The following is a 23,013-nucleotide window of genomic DNA, read 5'->3' as shown; positions in this document are numbered from 1 at the left end:
AAGGATGATCAATGGCACTTACTCCAATCAGAGCGTACAGCGTTTTAAAGAGGCTGTACGCTGATTGGCCCTTTTGGACACAAAATTGATTTCCAGACCTGGCAACGCAGGATGTCCAACTGCTCCATTGAGTTATTGACTTCAAATTTCAAGTTATTGTATCGAATTTTTCCCTGAGAGATTTCCTTGGGAAAGATTGAAGGCTATCCCGTGGTTATGGGCCCCAAAATGTTTATTGTTTCCCTGAGGGTTTCAGCCGTTCTGTGATTGGCTGAAATTGGGCAGAATTCTCGTGTGTAAACTGGGGAACTTTTCGTTTTTGTTTATTCTTTATTCGATTCGCCGAATTAAACAACGTGCCTGGGCAAATTTTCAAGTCTGTTGATGTTTTCCTTCATTTATTAATTTATTAATTCTTTCAAAAATTCAAATTTTTGTGGTTCCCGCCGTTTTGTGATTGGCTGCAAATTGGGCAGAATTATCGCGTGTAAACTGGGGAATTTTTCGTTTTCATTTATTTTTAATTCGATTCTCCGCATTAAACTACGTGTCCGGGCAAATTTTCAAGTGTGTTGATGTTTTTCTTCATTTTATATATTTATTTTTCGGTCAAAATTCAAATTTTTGTGGTTCCCGCCGGTTTATGATTGCAAAATTGGGCAGAATTATCGCATGTAAACAGGGCTATTGTTCGTTTTCTTTCATCTTCTATTCGATTCGCCGTATTCAACTACGTGTCTGAGCAAATTTTCAAATCTGTTGGTGTTTTTGTTCATATTATTCATTTATTAATTCGGTCGAAATTCAAATTTTTATGGTTCCAGCCGGTTTGTGATTGGCTGAAAAATTGGGCAGAATTATCGCGTGTAAACAGGGCTATTGTTCGTTTTCATTTATCTGTTATTCAATTCTCCGTATAAAACTACGTGTCTGAGCAGATTTTCAAATCTATTAGTGTTTGTGTTCATTTTATAACTTTTATTTTGTGTCAGAGCTATAGAATACTGGTAGCGCCACTGCCATGTTAACTCTTCCTCTCGGAAATGTTCTCTGGTTGAAGCCAACTTTAGCACCCGATAGTGAAAATCGGAGCTAATCGGAGCTTAGATATCGATCTCGCTCCTTGCCACTCCTCCACTTTTCCCTCCATTCCTATACCATACCTATACCCTATTTTTCCACACACCCGCTGTGGCGCTTTTAGCTAAGGAGCAGGGCAGGCTTCAATTCCAGAGAAAAAAAGCAATGGAAGAGCTCGCCATATGGGCGGTACCAGTATTCTATAGCTCTGGTTAGACTGTTTGTTTACAAACGTCGTAGGCGGCTGTCGTTTGTCATTTGTTCTTGGCTGTCCCTAAACTGCGAAAGCGAAACACGAAACGCCTAAAATGCGGAACAGCTGTGCGAAATTGACCAAATACCAAAGGGGAAAGGGCATATTAAAATTTTAATCTAACTATAATCTGTATTTGACGGCGATATAATTTTTTCCAATGTCCACTATCCGATGAAACCATTTTACCAAATTTTGACTTGGCAACCAACCGAATAACCGATGGTCCGGCCCACGCAGCCCCACATAAATCTCGAAGGCCGACACCCAGTGGCGTTTTTATATTGTGATGTTCAAGTATTAATTTGAACAAGCGGTAAAATGAGACTGAGAAACAACTGGTTATATAATCACTATTTTCGCCACTGAATACACATAACCGATTATCAAATGAAACTTTCTTTTCCTGTTTCGAGTCAAATCGATTGTTAAAATAAAAAATCGATGCATTTATTCTTTATTTATTTGTTCAATTAAATTTCTAAAAGACGTTAAAGTAAACTCATTTACACAACGATCGCCATTTGATTTTATTTATAAAATTATAATGTATAAATGCTGAATTTTGTGGTTTTGCAAAAAAAAAGATAAAGATAGACTGGAGTTGAGCACGACACACCCGCTTGGTGTTGTTTTCGAGGATTTTGAAAACTCGCTCGTGATTTGAAAAATTTACCCTCCAGCCAAGCACGAGCCCCGCCTCCCCTCTCTAGATGATGGGGTGTGCTATGTTCCACACGTCTCCGGGGAATTAAACAAAATTCACCCGAGGCACGAGTCAACACGTGTTGGTTTCCGTTTGAAAAAAGTTGGAACAGCAGCTCTTGCATTCGTTGATTCAGTCTCTGTTCGACTGTTGGTCTTGGTGGCATAGTATCTGAGACTGATACTCTTTTACTAGTTATTCACCAAGTCAAACTGCATTGTTGATTTCATACAAAAAAATTAACGTCCGTCTATAAGAATTTAAATTGTTTTGGCTGTAAAAAAAACGAGATGGATAGCAACGATAACCACGTTATTCAAGGACTGGAAGCTCTTTTGGGAAGTGAAGATTTGAATGAGTTTTCTCCAGTTTCTCACAGCAAAAGTTTTGAAGAAATGAGAACTAGATTCAAAGATAGTTTTAGCTTGGATCAATCAAAAGATTCGGGAATCACTTTTTCTAACCTGAGTTTTAGACACCTGCCAAGTGTAAATACATCTATTCAAAATGTAAGCATTCTCTTCGTTGTATAATTTTATCAAATTCCATTAATCTAAGTAATTGCCCTTTTTTATATTTAGCAATCTATGGAATCAGGCTATTCTTGTGAACTCTATGATACTCCTTTTAGCTTCAAGCCAGCTGTTAATGTATCTTTTGATGGGTGCTACATTGAAGATGACTTTACGCTTGTTACTGAAGATCTTGCATCTAGGTTTCAAGATTCACGATGGGTGAGTACAATACACACCTGCTGAATTCAATGAAAATTCTTAATTAAAAGATTTCAAATCTATTTATAGAGTGCAAAACCTAAAACTGGAATTCTCTCAAGTGCAGTCAGTCATGGTGGAGATCTCAAAAGTAAGCCCAATCCATCATCAGCACTAACTATTAAAGAGGCTTATGCAATGGTGAAGTACACACATGTGATGAGGAAGTGTTGGGATAACATTTGCTGCATAAGGAAACTTCGCACTGAGCTCACTCAAAAGCCAATGGATCTGGAACTTTATCCTGTGGAATGGAATCTCATATGTTTACTTGATGCCTTCAAAAATGAAACTATAGAAGTGAGTTTAACACATAACTTAATTTGTATGCATGTTTTCTAATTTCTCTTTTTTGAAATTACAGTTGACCAAAGACTTAAGTGACTCAAAGCTTGCTTCATTGCTACATGAAATTCAGAACTCATTGGAGCTTGTCTACACAAACACTGGGTGCAATGCAAAGGACTGGGATATGTTGAAGCAACTTCAAAAATTGACTAGTAATTTATTTGTGGCTCTCTATTCTCAATGCCTTCTACAGAATTCGATGTCAACCCCGGCTGAAGACAAATTTCGTTCCGAAAAACGTTTTCAGATTTGGAACAGTTTAGCGTGAAATTTCCCCGTTTTTCTCAAATTCCTTCAGAATCGTTTCCCTGTTGTGTGATTGGAAGCATAACTTTTTTGCTATCCCTATTCCCACTGTTTTTTCCCTGTACGATAAAATTACTGAATAAATGCGTTCCATTTTAGTTTGATAAATATTTAGGGCCTTTATTTTATTTCAAACAGTAGCTAAGTTTTAAAAAATATGCGTAGAAAAAAAAAGAATATTTCATCAATTTCATTTATTTCGATCTCGATTAAGGCATGCAACCGACGTAACGCTTTGTTTCATTACACCAGGAAGTGTTAAACAATCAGTAACATCCACGATTATGGCCATTATATCATTTCGACAATAGCCTACTTTCTTCTTCTTCCTTTCAGCAACTTATTTGGATGACCCGGTTTGATGCGCTGAATGCAGAGAAGCATGCGATGTGTGATGCGACCCAGCTGCCGGGGCCATTGTAATAGGAATGACCCGTTCGTTAGAGCCTGCAATATTTAACAACCGGAAATCAATAACAAGGAGGTTCCTTTTGACAATATTTCTTACCTTCAAGCATCATTTTAGGAGCCAAAATTGTTAAAATTCCTTCAGGGGATATGGTGGAAGTAACCGACTCGTGATTGACTCCTTCTGGGATGGTTACTCGACGGCGGAACCTATTGGTTAGAATGACGCTATTCAAATATTCCATCTTACACACTTGATTTTGACAACTTACTCTCGTGAAACGAACCCATGCTGATCGTTGCGCTCTTCATGTCTAGCTGCAATTGGCAAGCCAAATTTTTTAGTTTATAACAATTATGTTAATTGAGAATAGACATTATAAAATACCGTGGACGATGATGTGTTTGTCGGTCGTTTTCACGGTGATTTCGCTTGGATGGAAATGAGAAACATCAACCATGACCTGAAAAACAATCAAAATGATTTACGTAATTACAATTGTAATGGGAATAAAACAGCTCGTACCTGGAACGATTTGTCGTCCTCCTTGACACTAGAAATCAATTTACCAACTTCCCGTTCCATGCGCCGAATTGACGGCATCATCGTCCGTGGCATAACATTATAGCCTCCTCTCGACATGAAGGGATCCATTGGAAACATCGAACTCGAGTCATCAAATGGGCTCATTCCACCGAAATTTCCCCAGGGCATAAGAGACATGATTGCCTAAATGCGAAAAAATTGGCAATCAAATAATTGGTTACACGGGAAATTAAACAGCAGAACACGGTACTAACACACTGCGAGATGTTTGAAATTGCAACAGACAGGAAACTTACGATAAACTGAAATTTAAATGTAGATCGATACAAACACTCGCATCAACAGTTGGCAGCTTTCTAAAAAACTGTCTTGCGATCGTCTATCATTTATACATTTACTGCAGCACAATACGCTTGAACGCGATTGCGACGATGTACCTATGCCTTTAGTTCACGTCGTCGACTAGAAACGTTTTGAACTTCTTCGAAAATAAGCTTTAAAGATTCCATTGGGAGAAGAACCCCTTGGGTATGTTTCCGAAGTATTTTACAACAATTAAAATTAATAAAAGCTCACCAGAATTCCAGATGACAATAAATTTTCGTAAGACTGGCTAATATTTCCCAGAACATGTTCACTCAACTTGCCGCAGAATTTATAGCATGTTTGTGAATATATCTAGTTTTCATCTTATTTGATTCCATTTCTTCTGATCTAACTAACACCTAATAAGAAAAATAAAAAAAAAATACTGGCAATGAATTGTGTATTTCTTACTATGTGAAAGTTTGATTGGAAAGGAAAAGGAGTTTGAAATACTACACGCAATCCCTTGGGGGATCTGGACTCGGTGTGAAAGAAATGCCGACCTTTCCAGTTTTCTTGGGTAAAAAAAAATACTCACTTGAGCACAACGTTTGGAATTGTTTTGGAAGCGACTATCAACGTTCGTTTTATGGAAAATCTATATATAAAAGGACCCCTTTACAAATAACCAAGCCTACACAGTTCGAGTAAGTTGAAGAGTCGAGTAAGAGTTGAATTAACTGAGCGGAAAACATTTTGATAGCTTCAATCACGACAATGGCTCTCTGGAACTACGATCCTTACACTTGCGTGGACACTACACGCCGTAGAGATCCTTGGGGTCTTTTCGAACCGGAACCTAATACTTATTGGCCGGAATCGCAGTTTCTCCGTTCCCTCCGATCTCACGGTGTTATCGGATCTCCCGCGATTAAGCACCCACATTCCACACGGGAAATCGTCAGTGACAAGGAAAAGTATCAGGTATGATTTTGTTCATCAGAAATTCAAGAAAAAAATTTTAATTCTTATTTTCTCTTTTTTTTTTTTTTTTTAAATAAATATTAAGGTGACGCTACAAGTTGAAGATTTCAAATCTAACGAGATTAGTGTTAAAATAGTTGGCACTTCGTTGGTGGTTTGCGCTGAACACGAAGAAAAGGAAGACGACCATGGACACGTGTTTCGTCACATTAAACGCCGATATATTCTGCCTAATAACGTTGATTTGGATCATCTAAGCGCAACTTTGTCCGACAACGGAACTCTGGTTGTGTGTGCGCCAAAAAAGCCAGAAGAAACGGTTCGTTGCTTAACTTTCTTATCTCTGGCCAAATGTAGTAATTGTACCTAATCCAAATGTTTAATTGTGTTTTTTCTTCAGCAGGAAAATGAGCGTGTTATCGAAGTTAAACAGTTAAAATCGGAACCTGCATCACAGCCGCCATCCCAGGTGTCAAATAAACCCGAACAACAGACTGGGAAGGGGAAAGTAAACATTCCCGTAAGTCACGAAAAAAGCAAAAAATGAAGTTTTAACCATGAAAGCCTTGAGGTTTGAAATGAACTATTATGTTACAAATCTACGTGGTTTTTTCTTATTTCAACCTCTCGTCAATTCTTTTTTTAATGTGATGATGAAAACTACTCATACACTTTTGCTACAGTTGTTTGCCTTTTTCTTATTTTAAACCAATGATTCGAGGTCAATTTATTTCGAACGAAAGTTTATTTAAAAAAAGGGTGTGTTTACCATCTCTAGAAACGAAGGCTAGTCTTACAAATGAGAATCATAAATATTAAAAATCAGAACTCGACACAGTTTCATCGTTTAGCACACATAAATTCGCCTACAAAGAATAATGTGCGTATGTTTTTAATAACAATAGTAATTGTAGATTTCGGATACCATTGAGAATATCGAACTGGCGCCCACAGTTTTAACGCCTCCGATCTCTGTAGCCCCCACGTCCTCGCCCTCTAGAACCCCTAGAACGGTTAGACCTGCTAGGGTAGGGTTGAGCTGCCGGTCTAGCAGCAATGCGGCTGAGAGGAGACACAAAATTTGGTGGCAAATCGGGAAGAGTTGCTGAGGAATTTTCCATCGTTTTTAACTTGCTTTCTATTGCTTTGATCTGTTGTTCAAGGCTGAAAAAAATACAATAAAAAAAACTGAAATTCACACTATTTCTAACCAATAAATTTCATTACTTGAGTTTATTTTTGTTGTCTTTTGCTCCACTTAAAGCAGGGATGCTGAACTGAGTGGTTTTGGGTCCAGTAAGATCATCCTAATTAAAATTATAATGAGCAACATCCAACAACTTAGTGTGAAGATGAGTTACTTACTTTCTGGACACTTCTGGCAGGTTTAACTAAAAGTGTTCTTCCAAGAAGAGACTTCCCATCAAATTCTTTTCTAGCTCTTATAGCTTCTTCTCGTTTACTGAAGGTAAGGAAAGCGTATCCCCTAGGTTGTCCTGCTTGGGGTCCAATTTTGTGAAACAGATATTCGAGCTTGTCAATTGTACCAGCATTTTGGAACAGTTTTACCAATTCAAACCAGCAAACGAAATAACAAAGTTGTGTTAATTATACTGCTATGAGCAATAATAGTGTAATGATTTTTGGTTTATATACTTACTCTGTAACTCTCGAATCCAGATTACCGACCCAGATCCGACTGTCATTGTTCGGATGAGTGTACAAGTCCAACATCGGGTCGTCTTTATCCATCTAATAATTTGCAGAAAATTTCACTAGTTACAGTTTCAAGAATAAAAATATTTCAAGGTAAACCTCAGCAGTTGAATTCATTTGAAGCTTTTTTTGTTTTTCCAATTTAATTTTTACTCAAAAAGACATACAAAGAGACTAGAAAAATCAACAATCAATATACAGCATTGCAAGTTCTAGGTTTTCCAACATGATCTGAAAAAATTTGACATACATAAAAATGTATTCCTTTTAATTTACCATTTAAAACATTATTGAATAAATTCAGAATAGAAATACTTATTCATTTTAGTGATAAAATGAATTAAATTAAGTCTTAATGTAATAATATTTAAATGTTGTAAAATTATGATTGAAAGCATTGTAAAAGATAAAAAATCATTTTAATTACCACAAAAATAACTAATTAATGACTTTAAAGTTTTACCAGAACGAAGAATGTATAAAATGCTAAAATTGCAGATTTTTTAAATTAATTGAAAACGAAAATCCATGAAATAGCTTTGATTAATTTGACAACGCTGTCCCTTTTCCCGTCCTGTTATCCCTACAGGCGTTTCTTTCATCCACTTCGACCGAGCCAAGTCGAGTAAAGGTCCATTCTATCCAAGATGGGTAAGCAATTCAATACTGTGTTTTGTATCGTCTTTCATCTTGCTTTTGCATTTGGTTATTTAGATGAATTAAATTGCAATTCATTCGTCTGAATTCAATTCAATTTGTTGAGTAATTCTCAAAGATTAGAAATTTCGAGTCAATTGTATTCTTGTGATTCCACTTGTCCGGTGTTCCTTCTGTCGGTGGTCCCATCGTGCTTCCCTAAGTTGAAAATTTACTAAGTTAGCTTGTTTAATCATGTAGGCATCTCTCGTGACCATCAACACAAACGCCGGGCCACTGGTGGAAAACGGAAGCCCATCCGCAAGAAGAGGAAGTTCGAGTTGGGCCGCCCCCCAGCAAACACTAAGGTGAGTTTAGGTTTTTTAGTATGATTTACGTTCAAGTGGATATCAGTTTGGATTCACTTTGAAAATAACCTACTTCATGATTAATACAACCATACCATCTTTCGGCTGAAGAAATGATGCAATGCTAGCTAATGATGTTTGAAGTTACTTTACGTGCAACTTTGGCTCATGCAAGTCCTAATCAACTTCTTGTATTCACAGCTTGGGGCTCGCCGTATTCATACCGTTCGCGTTCGTGGTGGAAACAAGAAGTACCGTGCCCTTCGTTTGGACCAAGGCAACTTCTCCTGGGGATCTGAAGGTTAATACTTGAAAATATTTTATGGTTATTTTATCAAATGATGTTATTCGTGCGTGTCATCTGATTCTCTTGATGGATAGGACTTCATTGTCATATACTGATGTGAATCTGGCATTTACGTATCAATTGTCTTTGTCAATTTGCTAATCTTTGTTATTTATTTACAGGTGTCTCTCGCAAGGCCCGCATCATCGACGTTGTTTACAATGCTTCCAATAACGAATTGGTTCGCACCAAGACTCTAGTGAAGAACGCCATCATTGTCGTCGATGCCACCCCTTTCAGACAGTGGTATGAAGGCCACTACGCTATTCCCCTTGGCCGCAAGAAGGGAGCTAAGCTGGTATGTTTAACTCTTTATATGACACCTACCTTTAAGTGATGATACATTTTGTACTTGCACTAGGCTAGTGCTTAGTATAATACTGTTCTAGTATTGTACATTCTAGCCTCTGATGTTCTAAGTCATAGTTACTCTGATTTTGATTTTAAGTGTTTATATTTATCTATCTGAAGTTCAGTCCAGTCCACTAACTATTGTCTTTTCTCTAACAGACTGAAGCTGAAGAAGCGGTATTGAACAAGAAGAAGTCCAAGAAATCCGAGAAGAAATACAAGACCCGCCAGCGTCTCGCCAAGATCGAGACCGCTTTGGAAGAACAGTTCCTGACTGGTCGTCTTCTAGTGGCAATTTCCAGCCGGCCCGGCCAATGTGGTAGGGCTGATGGTTACATCCTTGAGGGACGAGAATTGGAATTCTACCTCAGGAAAATGAAGACCAAGAAAGGAAAATAATTCACTCGCCGCTTTCGTACTTCTGACTTGTGCTTTTCATCTGCCACATAACGTTGACAAGAAATACAAGTGTGCTGGCGATAAATACTGGTTTTTAATTCTTTAATTGCGTGTGATGGAGTAACAATAATTAGATTCCAGTTACCTGTTAAATTGAAACACTGGTAGTACAATTAGAAGATTCGATGACATTTCAGTTTATATTTCAATTTTAAATTCCAATTATTTTTGGTTAAAAGTACACTTTGCATGCCAAGAAAAATTAAAATTTCGCATACACTTCATGCAAGTGCGAAAATTAAATAAAGCTTATCCAAATCAAGCAGTGGAGAAAAATATACCATGAGCAAAATAAATGTAATATGCAAGTCTTTACACGTCAAAATCAAGCACTGTATGCAGACAAAATTTATATAATAAGATGACCATTCGATAAAATCTACTATGAAGAAAATCACAAACCAATGCTTTTCTTTAAAATAAATTCCGGCTAACTTATAGGAATGCTTTAAATAATCGGATTACTTTAAATTAGGGGCAATAGTAAAATCAATTTTGGTCTCACATTGCCTTGCATCAGTCAAGTTTCTTTTAAAAGTACTTCTTCAAACATGAGTCGTAAATATTGCCGTATGAATACTAAAAACAAAATTGGTGCTTAATATAGCAGTTCTTTCTTCGTCAGCCCTGTTGAAATATGACTAACTCTTCTTGCATCTTCTAAGTGAAGAAGAAGAGAATACTTGTGGTAAATTTAGTGACGGTTGAGCCCATCCCCTCGACTTTTTGAACGACGCATAGACGCATCACCTGAAACAAAAATGACTCGTAAACACACTTTTTGTCCATAACTTTACTCTTTCCAATTGAGAAACTTACCCGAGAGAGCAGTTTTACGAGCACTTTCACTCATGCCTTCCGCCTTGCTCTGGCTGCGTTTCATCGCATTGCTATGCAAATCAGAGGTCGAACCTCTAGCTGCAGAGTTATGAAGAGCTCGACCTCTTTTATCCAAAATTAATTTGTCTACTTTAACAAAGATCCCGTGCTTGGGTTTGCAACTGAAATAACTGACTCCTTGAACAGATCCGTCGTGCTTACCTAAAGCAACAAACATTAATATATTAACACAAAAAAGATATTACGTCGATAACGGAAATAGTGCTTACCAGTCGGGGCATCTAATGTCACGCCGATCCAAGTTCCAGATGCAAATTGAGTTGCACCAATAAACGAAATGATGCCCGACCAATTATAAGGCCGCACTAAAATACTTTCACCGACAATCACCCATTCCGGTAATGGTTTGGAGGGTTTGTTCGTTACGTTTGGAATTTCGGAAGTAATTTCCTAGCAATAAAATAGCAATTAGTATTCACGAACGAACGAAGAAGTTGGAAATGTAAATTTACTTCGTCGTCAGTAGCTGTAAGACGTTCAATGGAGACGTTACTACTGCTACTGTGAGCACTGCCATAACTGTTATTGAGATTATTCGGCTCGTTTACGGTCAATGCAGTAGGGCAGGATGATCGGTGAGCCTTCAAAGCAGTCAATTTGTCCACAGAAGCCTTTGGTCTTCGAACGACACCACAATCGGTGGAAGTAGTCATCAAATTCTCTTCTGATTCTTCTTGGTTTTCTTCAACGCCAGACGAAATAGGTAGCGCTGGCTGAGGTATCGGATGATCGGGAGTTTCTTCAGTGCTGACGCTACAGCTTCTTAAAGAACACTCATCTTCGTTGGTGCTGGAAAGAGTCACTTCCGACGCACCGTTTGATCCATATCCACTGGAGTAAACACTCTCCCCTTGAGGCCCGTTCTCGTCGTTGTGTACTTGCAATCGGCTTTCGTTATCAATCAACTCAGTCATGTCTAATTCGGCTTCTTCTTCGATCTAACATTAATCAAATGTTACATTTTTTCTCAACTCCAAACTTGATAAACTTTGCTTGCTTACTTTATCCTCCAATACTTCTGGAGTGGTTTCCAATTTGTCCACAAACACCAGCGACGATATGGGATGATTACTTGAACTAGGGTTTTCTTCATGCAAAGTTGTCATCCTGGACACCAGACGAGAGGACGCCGGACTGGGAGATGACTGACTCAGTCGACCAAGACCAGCGTTTGCATTAAGATTAAGGTAGTTGGGCCGCGTCACAGTCGAATCAAGCGATCGACGAGCAACTTCACCTGATGGTGAGTTTGGAGAACCTGCAGTCGTTCCTTTATCCTGAATTGTTTTTAACGATAAAATAGTTTAGAATAAAAAAGAACAAAATGCTAATAGAAAAATGAGCTCTTACTCGGCCTTGGCCTTGAATACCAAGTATTTCTGCAGCAAAATTTGCCAATGATTCTGAGCGTCCCATCTTTCCTGGGTTGCTGTTGCTGTTCTCCTCTTGCCAGCGCAATAGCTGCGACAAATTGGGAACACTTAAGGTCTTCCTCATGGCGGAACTAGATTTTCCACCTTGTTGATTTTGCAGTAATTCTTTGACAGCCAAGTTCTGTCGAAGCCTGTCCAATGTCAAGATGGACTCGACTGCACCAACGCTTTTCGTGTACTTTTCAATGTAAGTTTCGCCGTCCTCTGAATAAACATCTTCACCCGATGCCGCTAGCTGCGCCAGTGACTCGCGATCTTCCAACTCTTCGCTGGCTTTAGGAACGTTGGATACAATTTCGTACATGACTCCCGATGCAGTAATAGAATCAACGCGGCCAATCTTCTTTTTCAAAATGGTTGTAAGGCTCTGTTTCTTGTAAATATTAATTGCGAGTCTCTTGCGCAATATGAGATCCATTGGCGAAGGATGTGACAATCGGATCTATGTTGTCCAAAGGTTTCGTATAAGCTTGGAATCATTTCAAAATAACAAAAGTAGGAATTTACTTACCGTTGCTTTTAAGATTAAATAAATTCTTTCGTTGGCTTCAGTAACGCGATTCAAGTACAAGCTGTCGTGAATTGACGAGTCCCAGGCAGCGATGGCACCGATATCTTCATTGTCAAGATACCTGATAATGGGCAAGCTGGAAAACTGTCCACCGTGCTCTTTCGGTAAGATTGAGTTGATTCCGGCTGCGGCCATATACTGTCCATCATCCGTCATGTTCAAGCCATCGATAAAGGAACTATTATCAAAACTTCCGTTCAAATTTGACTGACAGGGAGCGGAAAGATCATCTGGATTAAGATCAAGAAACAAGACCGGAACATGTCGTTCCAAACCGGCAGGCGGGTTCCAATCCGTTGGAACAGGAGCACCTACATATTTATAGATACGTAAAAATAATATGTTCTCTAGTTTTTCTATGAATCAAAATTTTACCAGGAATCCCCGAGCTGGACACGGGAATTAAAACCGTATTTCGTTCTTCAGTAAGACTAACCCATTGGTTAACCAAACTCTGCTCCCGTTCTACATCGCTTTCGGTTTTATCTTGTTTTTGCATCAGTCGTTGTAGCTGTTGGTCAAGATGCTGCCGTCTACGTGCCACGGCATCACTCCACTTGTCTCGCAACAGGAGCAGATCTTCCTCTTGATACGAGTCTAGCTGCTTTTGAAGTTTGGACCTAGCCGAAACACTTCCTATTTCGACACACGTTACTGTTTCACAGACCAACGGTAACGTGCCGGAATCACGTACAGGACGGACACGTATGCAAACTCTTCGTTGCTGTCCTTGGCGGAGCTGATAGACACCCCCGGAAAGGCAGTCTCGGTGGATGACCTCAACTGGAACGTATTCACCGGAGTCACTCAATTCCTATTGGATGTGACGTCACAACGTTAGAGACTCGACAAGAAACGAGTTGCCAATTAAATGAATACCTGAATTTCCACCCATAATTCAATTCGTCGTGAAACTTCACGCCATTTATCCGCTAAAGATCTCACTTTTGCTAGCTGCTGCTGCTCCACTTCCCATGCGGTTTTCCCTGCTTCAAAAAGAAATACAAAAAATTAAATGGAAAACGCCAAAAAGTACAATTGAAATAGCACACTAAAAATACCTGTAAAACCACCGCTTCGATGGCCCCAAACCTCAATTGACAGCGCCCCTTCACTGCACAGATCCATGAACTCCTCGGTTAATGGCACAGTAAAATCTTTGACGTGATCAAAGCGAATGCGAACATCGTTTTGATTTCGACGATCCTCATCCTCGTTACTTATCACTGTCGGTACCACTACAGCTTCTGCTTGACCGAACATATTATACTGGCAGAAAACAAAATGCGATAAGGATGCCGGCAATCCGCAGACCTATAAATAAAAATTACAAAAATTAGCGGGATGAAGAATAAAAGACAATTGTCAGGATTGCTCACCTGATGAATGCTAACACGACATGTGATCGCAGTACAATGGCCATTGGATGAAGCATCTTCATCTTGCTCGTCCCAATTCTCGCCAGAGTCCGATTCACACATGTGATCGGTAGGAAACTGCCCAGCGATTCTGCTCAATTCCACCTAAGTAACATTAAAGCGATGAACAAACGAGAGTTTAATTATTAAAAAAAAAAATCTGTGTGATACCTGCAGCTTGCCAGCCACTTCTCCTTGCTGAGATATAATAGGAACATAGTAATTCAATCGGACATCATGGAACAGAACATCCATGTAGATATTAGCAACACCTATTAAACTATGGCTCTCTTGCAGCTCATAAAATGGATCCGAACCTGTTAAATAAAAGAATTTTATTTTAGAATGGCACAAAATTATTTACATAGAATCGGGTCCTAAGATACCTGGAGATAGGAAAGGGTTTTCTCTTCTGTTGAGTGGATCCACATTTTTGAATTCGTTGTAGAGATCTCTCATGTCCACTAATTTGACGTCTAATTTATCTAATGACCAGATTTGATTGGGTTTTCCCGTCCGCCTGACGTGAATCGCAGGCTCGCTCACCAGTCCTATTCGCTTACGATTTGGACTTAGATTGGCAGGTGGAATTTGGAGGGTCACACTGAAGCGCGTCTGTTTGCCGAGTTCTTCGGCCAAGACATTGGCTTCGCGAGCGAGGGAATTAGCACGGACAATGTCCTCTCTGAGCTGCGCCAAACTTCGGCGAAATATTTCATCTTTCTCTTGGGCCCACCGTTCTGAACGGGGCGTTCCTGATCCCATTCCGCTACGCAGAGATCGATTGCTGAGATCGAGCGACGAAAAAGATGAAGAAGGCGACATCGGAGAGAGAAGTGAAGTGCGGAGTTGGTGAAAGTGTCGTTCGTATTCCTGTCGTTGGCGCTGTAGGGCTCGTTGTTTGTCTTCTTCGTGCTGCTTCTCCAAACGGGCAATTGCATTCTAACGGGAAAAGAACGGATTAATAAGCTGCCAGCCATTCAACAATATTTTTTAATGCAGCTTACTTGAATGGGGTCATTGGACATTTCTTTCAATACCAGCTCTTCGCGTGCAAAATTGAAATCAGGTTGAACTTGTTCCTCACTAGTTGGACTAGGACGTGGACAGTTAACCCGAAAGAAATGGTTGTTCCCCCATAAAAGACGATCGCCGTGACGAAGTAGTACTCGAGCTATAACCGGAGATCCATTTAGGAAGCATGGTGCCACTCCCAATGGTTCCATAAACAATTGCCCATTCTCGATCAACAACTGGCAGTGCTCAGTCTGGATGCCTAGTCCCGACAACTGGATATCAGGCTGAGTGTCTGCGTCTTGCCGTCCCACAAGAGTACGATCCTAAATAAAGAACAAATAAACGGTACACAGACGGAACAAATGCCAGCTGACGGACAGAATGGGTTACCTTTAAATAGTAGACTAATAGTTCATTAAGTGATGGGTCGGCGTTCAAGTTCACCAGATAGAATTTATTCTTTTCCACTTGAATGCCTGAGGCTTGAACCGAAATGCCCATTTTTTCAAGGGCCTGCTGCCGGTCGTGGTGGACGCGTTCTGTTTTGACCAGTTTCTCCTCCCACGTTTCCGACATGGCGCTCATCAATTTTTCCGACTGATGGAGTTGCTCGCTGAGATCGTCTCGGTAGACGGCATGCTAACAATAAGAACAAATACAGTATTAGAATTACACGTTTCACTACTTGATTTCCAGTCAGGGTTGGAAGTGTTCACGGAAAACATTGCGCCCACACTAAACACGCCTCTTTAATAGTTCTTCTCTAGAGCGGAAATAACTCGGGATCAGACCAAAGACTATAATGCTACTCTCAAAGGGCACGTAAAGTCTACGTAACAATAGAATGCCACATCTCACAGCTGTGCCATAAGACCACCCGCAAGACAGAAATGTCTGTCTATATCCTGGCATGACTTTATTGAAGATGAGAAAAATTATCTGGGCATTCCCACACTTGGCACGGAAAAGAAGAAGTCAAGGATTAGGGTATCCCCAAACTAGCTAATGGAGTATTGTGTATAGGTTTATATTTATAACCCTGGTTCTTAAGGGACTTGAAAAGGGTCCTAAACCAAAGATTTCATCCCATGTTCGCATTTCCTAGGCTTTCTCTAGCCTCCTTAACCCCTAATAAACAATGCCTCTGCTGAAGGCGCGTTCGACGTACCATCACAACGGACTTGAGAGGCTTAAAGAAAGAGAACACGAGGTATAGAGAGACACACTTCGAGAGGTATCCATACGTTTGAAGGGGAAAAAAAAGAGAATGATATTGATTACCTTCAGTTGTTCTTTGAGGAACTCTAATTCTTCTCTCAGTTCTCTGATGATGCGGCCGTTGGGATCTTCGTTAACAACTGCGTGGCAAACAATACGTTTAGCTCTGTCGGCATAACGTAAGGTTGACAAAGTTTCCTCGTAGTTGTCTGAAGCTGGAGATATAGTAGCTACCATGACTGTTCTACTGTTGCCACCCAAGTTGTCCTAAAAAACACGTCGTCAACACATGAAAATGAATTCAACTTTAAATGCGATTTTAAACATACCTTTAGAAGCCATGTTAGCACAGAATCTCGGTAGGGTACAAATTTGTCTTTGTTCTTTAAGGTGGCTTGATCGGCCAATTTGGATATGACTAAACCCAAAGTTGTAAGTGATTTATTGATGTTCGATCCCTCTTTCAATCTGTCGCCGACTGCTCCCGTCTTGGAGACGCGTTCAGATCCAGCCAAATCGACCAGGGACATTTTACTGACCTTTGATTTTTCGTAGAACGGTTAGCAACGTTAATCCAAAAAGTTTGGTGCTATAAAGTTAAAAATTCGAATGAACCTTTTCTCCGGTGACGTCACTAAACGGATCAGTAAATATTTGAGTAAGGATGACGTTGAAAACGGCATGAGAGCGAGACGATTCGCTGTTCATATTGGTTGCGGCTACAGTCCTAGACTTGTTTCCTTCGCCCATAAGCACTTCAATGTCTTGATAAGATGTTACGGCCAGCTGGGCAAGACCATCTACATAAGGACCTAGTACTGAGTGCTCTCGCACCTTAAGCGATTGCTTGTGAGCCCCAGGATCTAACAAATCGTGGACTTTTTCGTTGTATATCTCCATGTAGCTAACTTCGACCTGGAATTGAATTTAGTAAAATTAGAATATCGTGTATATGTCCGGGGTTCATTGAATGTATTAAAATACCTTGCACATCAAGGAAGGTTCTTCTTCCTTAAGCCGTTTGATTCGATCAAAGAGAGCGTTGCATAGCCGCGGAATGATCCCCGGATTGTTTTGTGTACCCATCATTGTGTATGACTTTCCGGATCCTAAATTCGGTTCACAATATAAGAATAATGGGATTAATCAAGCGGCTAATAGATAATCAAGAAGGACGGACACGCTAGTCACTCTAGTTCAGATAATCGAATTATGAAACGTAGGGCCTCGCCGTTCTTTTTTTAATGTGAGTAGCGCAACACGACACCGTACAAATGGATTGGGGACCAGCCAATCTTGATCGTTAATCGGAGTCAAATCAAGGCATCCGTCACGACCGTAATAAGAACTCCATGGAAATGTGATCGTCCAGTAAAGTCGATTTCTGTTTCATTATTGCTCATTCGCACCGGAAAAAAGGTTCTTCTCTCCTCGTTTAAGAGAAAGGATACGAGAAATACTTGGACAATTTAGAAAATACAACTTCATGCCAGTAAAACAATAAACACCGGCGGAAGTAAGACCCGCAGCATAATCACAAAATCAAACAGTACGCAAGTAGAGCTGTTTCTGGTGGGAGGAGTTAGCACTATTCTATATCTATAACCTGCACGAAGCAAATCTCATATACTCGGACTATTATGAGGCTTCACCTACAAAAAAAAAATCGAAACAAATCTTGTTTTAGAGGTACGAGAAAAACCCATTATTCTAGGAGTCGGGCGAACGGGCGGGTTGAGAAAGTAACGCTATAGACATGACCCGAGGTGTATACGTAATGTAAAGTCTGCTCAAATATTGGTACTGGTATAAAAACACACGCATAAAAAATATTTTGATATGAAAGAGGTCAAGTACACCTGTTTTTATTGAAATGTAGGATAAGAAAATTGGAAAGGTTTATTTTCCGAACCTGTTTGTCCGTAGGCGAAGATGCAGGCATTGTATCCTTGGAAGGCGTTCTCTAACAAATCCTGGCCGAGGGCTTCAAAAACCTTCTCCTGACTACTGAACCTGCTGTCCTCTTCATCCAGCGATAAAAAACAGTGGTCGAATGTGAAGCTTTTAGGATCTTTCCGGCTGTAAGTTAAGACAAAAAAAAACAACAATCAGCCGCCAAGAATAGGATTACTGGTTGACATTAGGACATACGCATTATTGCCACTGGGAAACAACGCAGCCGGACAAGTAAAACAAACAAAAGAACCAAAACAAGCACAAACAATATTACATTTTTAAAAATAAAGAAAACAAATTGCTACGAATCCCCCGTATTGGGCAGAGTGCTGCACAGGCTATTTCCGAGAAATCCCCAGAATAAAACAGATGAAATACGAGTGAGCGCTCATCCAAAAGGTCATGGGATATTGAGACCAGGGTCCGGAAAAAAGCCCAGTGGTGTACAGGGATGCAATAAATCACGCTTCCCCCCTATTTCGAATGATTGCAAAGAAGGGGCAAGCGAGCGTGTGCCTGTCACATTGATCACAGTTCTACCGCTTGAAGTGAGTCACCTTCTTTCCGATTGGAAACTCTACGTTAGTTGCACAGTCGGTGACGATCACCAAATCAATTCGGTTGGCCAAATGTCACGCACTAAGATCGAGGGGGGAAACGAGTGCTGTGCAACTCAGATTGAAGCATCCAATGAAAGGAATAATAAAAATGGAACATACTGTAGCATAAGGGGAGGGGGGGTGAAAATCCCCCCTTACTATACCATCATTCAAGTCCTCATCTCCCTCTCTCTGACTTTTATGTTTACAAGGCAAAATAAAAATTCAAAACTCTTATTTTCCCCATAATCTAACCAACACACCCTAAATGATCATTCAAGGGTGTTTCTTGTGAGTTATATTTGATGAAGCTTTTTCCATTCTACTATCTCACTTCTTTAGTTCTTTTCCTCCCTCTCTTGTTCCTCAATTGTGCTTTGGATGATAGGCAGTGGCAGGTCTTGTCTGAAATAACCAAGCCTGAGTGTGTTGGGGCATAGCTCGCCTGATAAGATAAGACTAGCTGCGTCACAAAACTGTGTTGCTTTAACACGAAGAACACACATATCTATAAGAACAGGAAATGCAAGTAAAAGTGTACCTTTCTGGTGGTTTATCCAATGTGGAGGGGTGGTGTAAGACTGTTTGTGAGTCTACCATTTCAACCACACATTTGGTGTTCAGGTCAATTTCTTTTAAGAAAATTAAAATAAAGCTTAGCTTGATATTTCACGGACAACATTCTAAATTAAATTATATTACCTCGCCGGTTGAAAGGCCGAACCCTAACAGCAACTTGAACTTTGTCATTCGACATTGTTTTGATAAATATTTATATTCCTAGGACACCAAAACAACACAGGGGATAAACAATTCTAGGGTTGGAAAACAGGGAATTGCCTAGGGTTTTCACTTTTGCACTGAGATCACACAATTCAGTGGCTTTGGCACGGATAAACTAATAAAAACCCCAGCTCGATAAAAATATATCATCAAGCTATCAATGTTTAGGGGCGACTGAAAAAGTTGAGAGTAGAAGAGAGAGTAGGAACAAGCAAGCTACTGTTTGATTTCCGTTCGACTTTAACAGAGTCCTTTACAGAGTCACCAACGAGAACAAAACGAACTACACCGTTTCCAGCAGAAAACAAACAAATGGACGGTAAAGTGGGAACAATACTATTAAAAATTAGATCTTAACATGACACTAAAATAATTTAGCTTTCTCTTTTTTTCTTTTATGGTCGTATATTATTTTGGTTTTATTAATACTTCATGAACGACAAAAAGGAACAAAGAAACATTTGAGGATGTAGCTCACTCATAGATGGCATTGTTTGAAGTGGCCGATTTATTGAGCAACATTTAGTATTCGCAGACAGATTTTTGGCATGAAAATCTGACAGGGAATACATCGTCCGACCTTTTCGTGTTGTAACTATCATTAGGCTTACGGAATACGGACTGTTGTTAAACAGCAGCTTTTCTATGGGACTTTCCACATTTCTAAATATTGTGTTGTGTGAGTAACAAATCTAAGAACTCGTTTTGGTATCACAACCAATCGAGGGCTTGTAAAAAAATTGTGGCTCCTTTGAGTCACCAAGTATTTCGTAATTTTTTTGAATTAGCGGTTTTCAGTCACGTTGCCACACCTTAAGTCTTCTTATTGTTATCGATCTGCGCTTGCGCCGTGAAAGGATTAGTGAATCGCCATTCTGTCATTGTTCGATCTTTGTTGACTGAACTTTCACGAACTGCGTTGCAGTGTTTACACCTATCGAAGGAAGCAAAGTTTGTCATTTGAAAACAGTAAAGTCTCAGAATGGGAGCTGTTTTAGGTATTTGCGGTGCAGCCCAGGTAAATATAATTTTAATGCTTATTTATTATTGTTATTGTTTTAGGAAAACTTTTGATTGTTTTCTAGATTTACTAAATTTTCCTTACTTATAAAATAGTTTACACAGATTTTCTTACCCTTCATCTCTTTTTTTTCTACAGCTGTTGACTAATTCTTATTACCTTTTGATAGCTGGCCTGCTGCTGTGGAAGTGCAGCTTGTGGTCTCTGCTGCAAAGCATGTCCGTCATGCAAAAATTCATCATCAAGCAGGATTATGTACGCTATCATGCTATTGTTAGGCACCATAGTTGCCTGCATAATGTTAAGTCCTGGGTTGGCAACTGCCATGCAAAAAGTTCCATTTTGTGATGAAGCGACAAGCACTACATCAGATTTGCTTGTCCCCAATTCCATTAAAGTTAACTGTGGAATCGCCGCTGGATATCTCGCTGTATATCGCCTTTGTTTCGGCATGACCCTCTTTTTCCTTTTCATGGCACTAATAATGATAGGAGTACGAACTTCAAAAGATCCAAGAGCTGGAATTCAAAATGGGTAAATTCCTTTAAATTTGAGTCAAGATTATAAATTGAGCTTTCATCACATCTTTTTATTTATACAGATTTTGGGCAATCAAATATCTTGTTTTGATTGGGACCATTGTGGGAGCATTTTTTATTCCTGAAGATGAAAATGAAACATTTGGCACAACTTGGATGTGGTTTGGGATGATTGGAGGCTTTTTCTTCATTCTCATCCAGCTGGTTCTAGTTGTTGACTTTGCACATCGTTGGGCTGAGTCTTGGGTTGAAAAATATGAAGAGACAAGTTCTAAGACCTGGTAATTTTTTTAAATTTCTTCATCAAGATTTACATATATATTAAACAGCTTTTTTAATTTGCATTGATGTTGACATTTCTGAACAGGTACTGTGCTCTGATTTCCTTCACATTTTTTCAATATGCCCTATGCATCACTGCCGTCAGCTTGTTCTTTGTCTACTACACCACGGTTGGTTTCGATAATTTAATAAAGTCAAGAATTTCCAAAACTAATCTGTTTTATGTCGCAGAGTGATGGATGTGCTTTAAATAAATTTTTCATCTCCATCAACTTGATTCTGTGCATCTTAGTCAGTGTCGTAGCCATCTTGCCAAAAGTTCAAGAGCACCAACCGCGCTCCGGCTTATTGCAATCTTCTATTGTTAGTTTGTACACATTGTATTTGACCTGGTCCGCCATGTCTAACAATCCTGGTAAATATGCAATTATTTGAAATGTATAGTCTGTTTGAACGTATTTCTTCGTATATCCAGATCCAGCGTGTAAACCGAACTTTTCGGAGATCATTAACGGTCAAACGGGACCTAGTACCGAAGAAGGAAATCCAACTTTTGACGCCGAATCGATTGTGGGCCTCGTGATTTGGTTCTGTTGTGTTCTGTACTCGAGCATCCGTACTGCGTCTAACGGACAAACAGAGCGTCTAATTGGATCAGATAAAGTATTGGCAAAGGACGACAATGGATCATCAGGTAAATTAAATTTTAAAAATTTGCATCGATGGTTCTTCGATTATGACCTTTAAATCAATACTGAAATTACATTAACAACCGTCTGCATCTGACCTTTTAGGTAGCGGTAATGATGTTCATGAAATCGAATCTGGAGGCAACGTGTGGGATAATGAAGCTGATGGAGTTGCGTATTCCTGGTCCTTTTTTCACCTGATGTTTGCTCTTGCTACGCTATACGTTATGATGACTATAACAAATTGGTACAAGTAAGTGACGAATCAAGTATATAAAACACTTTTATGCATGATCGCTGGTTGACGCTTTCACTTTTACACAGGCCTACATCTGACTTATCGACACTGAGCAGCAACGAGGCGTCGGTTTGGGTTAAAATGATCTCTTCATGGTTATGTCTTGGTCTTTACCTTTGGTCACTTATAGCCCCTTCGTTGCTACCTGATCGAGATTTCAGTTAAATGCTTTGATTGTGAACAAATAATTACATTTGCATTCGATTCATTCGAATGTCACTTGGTCATTCACTGCATCAAAATCCTATTTGATGATGGGTAAATTGATAATTGATGTGTTAGTATCCCTCGATTAGCCCCCGTTTTACTTTTTGGTGTATGCAAAAATGCAATATATAAATTCACGTCGATTCTAAAATACACTTAATCAATGTACTCATTCATTTAATTAAAATACTATATTTAGATATTGAAAAATATCTAAATAAGGGGAAGAAACTCGCCAAGGCCCAGGGATATATCAAACTACTTCTGTTTCATCATCGTCCAGGGCTCTCGATGCTAGACTTCTTTAATTGCACGAACAAAACACACTTGTATATGCCAAGCCGAGACTGTGGAAAAACCCCATTTTGAACGAGACACGCGAACGACACAAGCTAACGGGCGCTACCGGGGATAATAATAGATTGCGGACTTGTATATGCAATGCTAAGACTGCGGGAAAACCGGGAAAAACCAAATTTGAATGAGACACGTGAA

At 39.5% G+C, this 23,013-nt stretch overlaps 7 protein-coding genes across 10 annotated transcripts; 4 read left to right on the top strand and 3 right to left on the bottom strand.

The window, feature by feature from the left end:
* The first annotated feature begins 2,023 nt into the window (after positions 1-2,023).
* On the top strand, positions 2,024-3,564 carry LOC124190536. Its single transcript, XM_046583248.1, has 4 exons — positions 2,024-2,548; positions 2,621-2,773; positions 2,843-3,112; positions 3,177-3,564. Exons 1-4 carry the CDS (start codon positions 2,330-2,332, stop codon positions 3,426-3,428), a joined length of 894 nt encoding a protein of 297 aa, XP_046439204.1. The 5' UTR covers positions 2,024-2,329; the 3' UTR covers positions 3,429-3,564.
* An 81-nt stretch (positions 3,565-3,645) lies between these two features.
* LOC124190541 (heat shock protein beta-6-like) lies at positions 3,646-4,838 on the bottom strand. Of its 2 annotated transcripts, none has more exons than XM_046583254.1 (6): positions 4,718-4,838; positions 4,401-4,604; positions 4,263-4,338; positions 4,147-4,192; positions 3,975-4,084; positions 3,646-3,913 (listed from the first exon to the last, which is right to left on the bottom strand). In XM_046583254.1, the coding sequence occupies exons 2-6, from the start codon at positions 4,596-4,598 to the stop codon at positions 3,807-3,809; spliced, it is 537 nt and encodes a 178-aa protein (XP_046439210.1). In that variant the 5' UTR covers positions 4,599-4,604; positions 4,718-4,838; the 3' UTR covers positions 3,646-3,806. The 2 variants fall into 2 exon arrangements, with proteins under 2 accessions (XP_046439210.1, XP_046439211.1); XM_046583255.1 differs by having other exon boundaries at positions 4,676-4,772.
* A 568-nt stretch (positions 4,839-5,406) lies between these two features.
* On the top strand, positions 5,407-6,396 carry LOC124190540 (alpha-crystallin A chain-like). 2 transcript variants are annotated; one of them, XM_046583251.1, is made up of 3 exons: positions 5,407-5,711; positions 5,797-6,030; positions 6,112-6,396. In XM_046583251.1, exons 1-3 carry the CDS (start codon positions 5,505-5,507, stop codon positions 6,256-6,258), a joined length of 588 nt encoding a protein of 195 aa, XP_046439207.1. In that variant the 5' UTR covers positions 5,407-5,504; the 3' UTR covers positions 6,259-6,396. The 2 variants fall into 2 exon arrangements, with proteins under 2 accessions (XP_046439207.1, XP_046439209.1); XM_046583253.1 differs by having other exon boundaries at positions 5,408-5,711; positions 6,115-6,396.
* A 41-nt stretch (positions 6,397-6,437) lies between these two features.
* LOC124190539 (probable RNA-binding protein 18) lies at positions 6,438-7,672 on the bottom strand. Its single transcript, XM_046583250.1, has 5 exons — positions 7,527-7,672; positions 7,372-7,463; positions 7,077-7,290; positions 6,939-7,018; positions 6,438-6,875 (listed from the first exon to the last, which is right to left on the bottom strand). The coding sequence occupies exons 1-5, from the start codon at positions 7,542-7,544 to the stop codon at positions 6,668-6,670; spliced, it is 612 nt and encodes a 203-aa protein (XP_046439206.1). The 5' UTR covers positions 7,545-7,672; the 3' UTR covers positions 6,438-6,667.
* A 287-nt stretch (positions 7,673-7,959) lies between these two features.
* LOC124190538 (40S ribosomal protein S8) lies at positions 7,960-9,612 on the top strand. The gene is made up of 5 exons (XM_046583249.1): positions 7,960-8,078; positions 8,325-8,431; positions 8,633-8,732; positions 8,900-9,075; positions 9,288-9,612. The coding sequence occupies exons 1-5, from the start codon at positions 8,075-8,077 to the stop codon at positions 9,525-9,527; spliced, it is 627 nt and encodes a 208-aa protein (XP_046439205.1). The 5' UTR covers positions 7,960-8,074; the 3' UTR covers positions 9,528-9,612.
* Positions 9,613-9,708: 96 nt separating this feature from the next.
* Positions 9,709-19,700, bottom strand: LOC124190535 (kinesin-like protein KIF13A). 2 transcript variants are annotated; one of them, XM_046583246.1, is made up of 22 exons: positions 19,402-19,700; positions 19,241-19,331; positions 18,057-18,223; positions 17,129-17,253; positions 16,760-17,059; positions 16,474-16,683; positions 16,208-16,411; positions 15,317-15,565; positions 14,917-15,249; positions 14,296-14,851; positions 14,081-14,226; positions 13,871-14,014; positions 13,553-13,805; positions 13,371-13,480; positions 12,867-13,305; positions 12,432-12,802; positions 11,838-12,362; positions 11,489-11,764; positions 10,940-11,425; positions 10,697-10,877; positions 10,407-10,628; positions 9,709-10,337 (listed from the first exon to the last, which is right to left on the bottom strand). In XM_046583246.1, the coding sequence occupies exons 1-22, from the start codon at positions 19,454-19,456 to the stop codon at positions 10,282-10,284; spliced, it is 5,499 nt and encodes a 1,832-aa protein (XP_046439202.1). In that variant the 5' UTR covers positions 19,457-19,700; the 3' UTR covers positions 9,709-10,281. The 2 variants fall into 2 exon arrangements, with proteins under 2 accessions (XP_046439202.1, XP_046439203.1); XM_046583247.1 differs by having other exon boundaries at positions 13,371-13,477.
* A 314-nt stretch (positions 19,701-20,014) lies between these two features.
* Positions 20,015-22,686, top strand: LOC124190533 (probable serine incorporator). Its single transcript, XM_046583244.1, has 8 exons — positions 20,015-20,500; positions 20,673-21,037; positions 21,105-21,323; positions 21,410-21,494; positions 21,556-21,739; positions 21,800-22,018; positions 22,119-22,266; positions 22,338-22,686. The coding sequence occupies exons 1-8, from the start codon at positions 20,465-20,467 to the stop codon at positions 22,474-22,476; spliced, it is 1,395 nt and encodes a 464-aa protein (XP_046439200.1). The 5' UTR covers positions 20,015-20,464; the 3' UTR covers positions 22,477-22,686.
* The last annotated feature ends 327 nt before the right edge of the window (positions 22,687-23,013 follow it).

This window comes from Daphnia pulex, chromosome 3, assembly GCF_021134715.1.
Source record: "Daphnia pulex isolate KAP4 chromosome 3, ASM2113471v1".
NCBI classification, from domain to species: domain Eukaryota; kingdom Metazoa; phylum Arthropoda; class Branchiopoda; order Diplostraca; family Daphniidae; genus Daphnia; species Daphnia pulex.
This window is presented reverse-complemented; position numbering and strand designations above follow the sequence as displayed.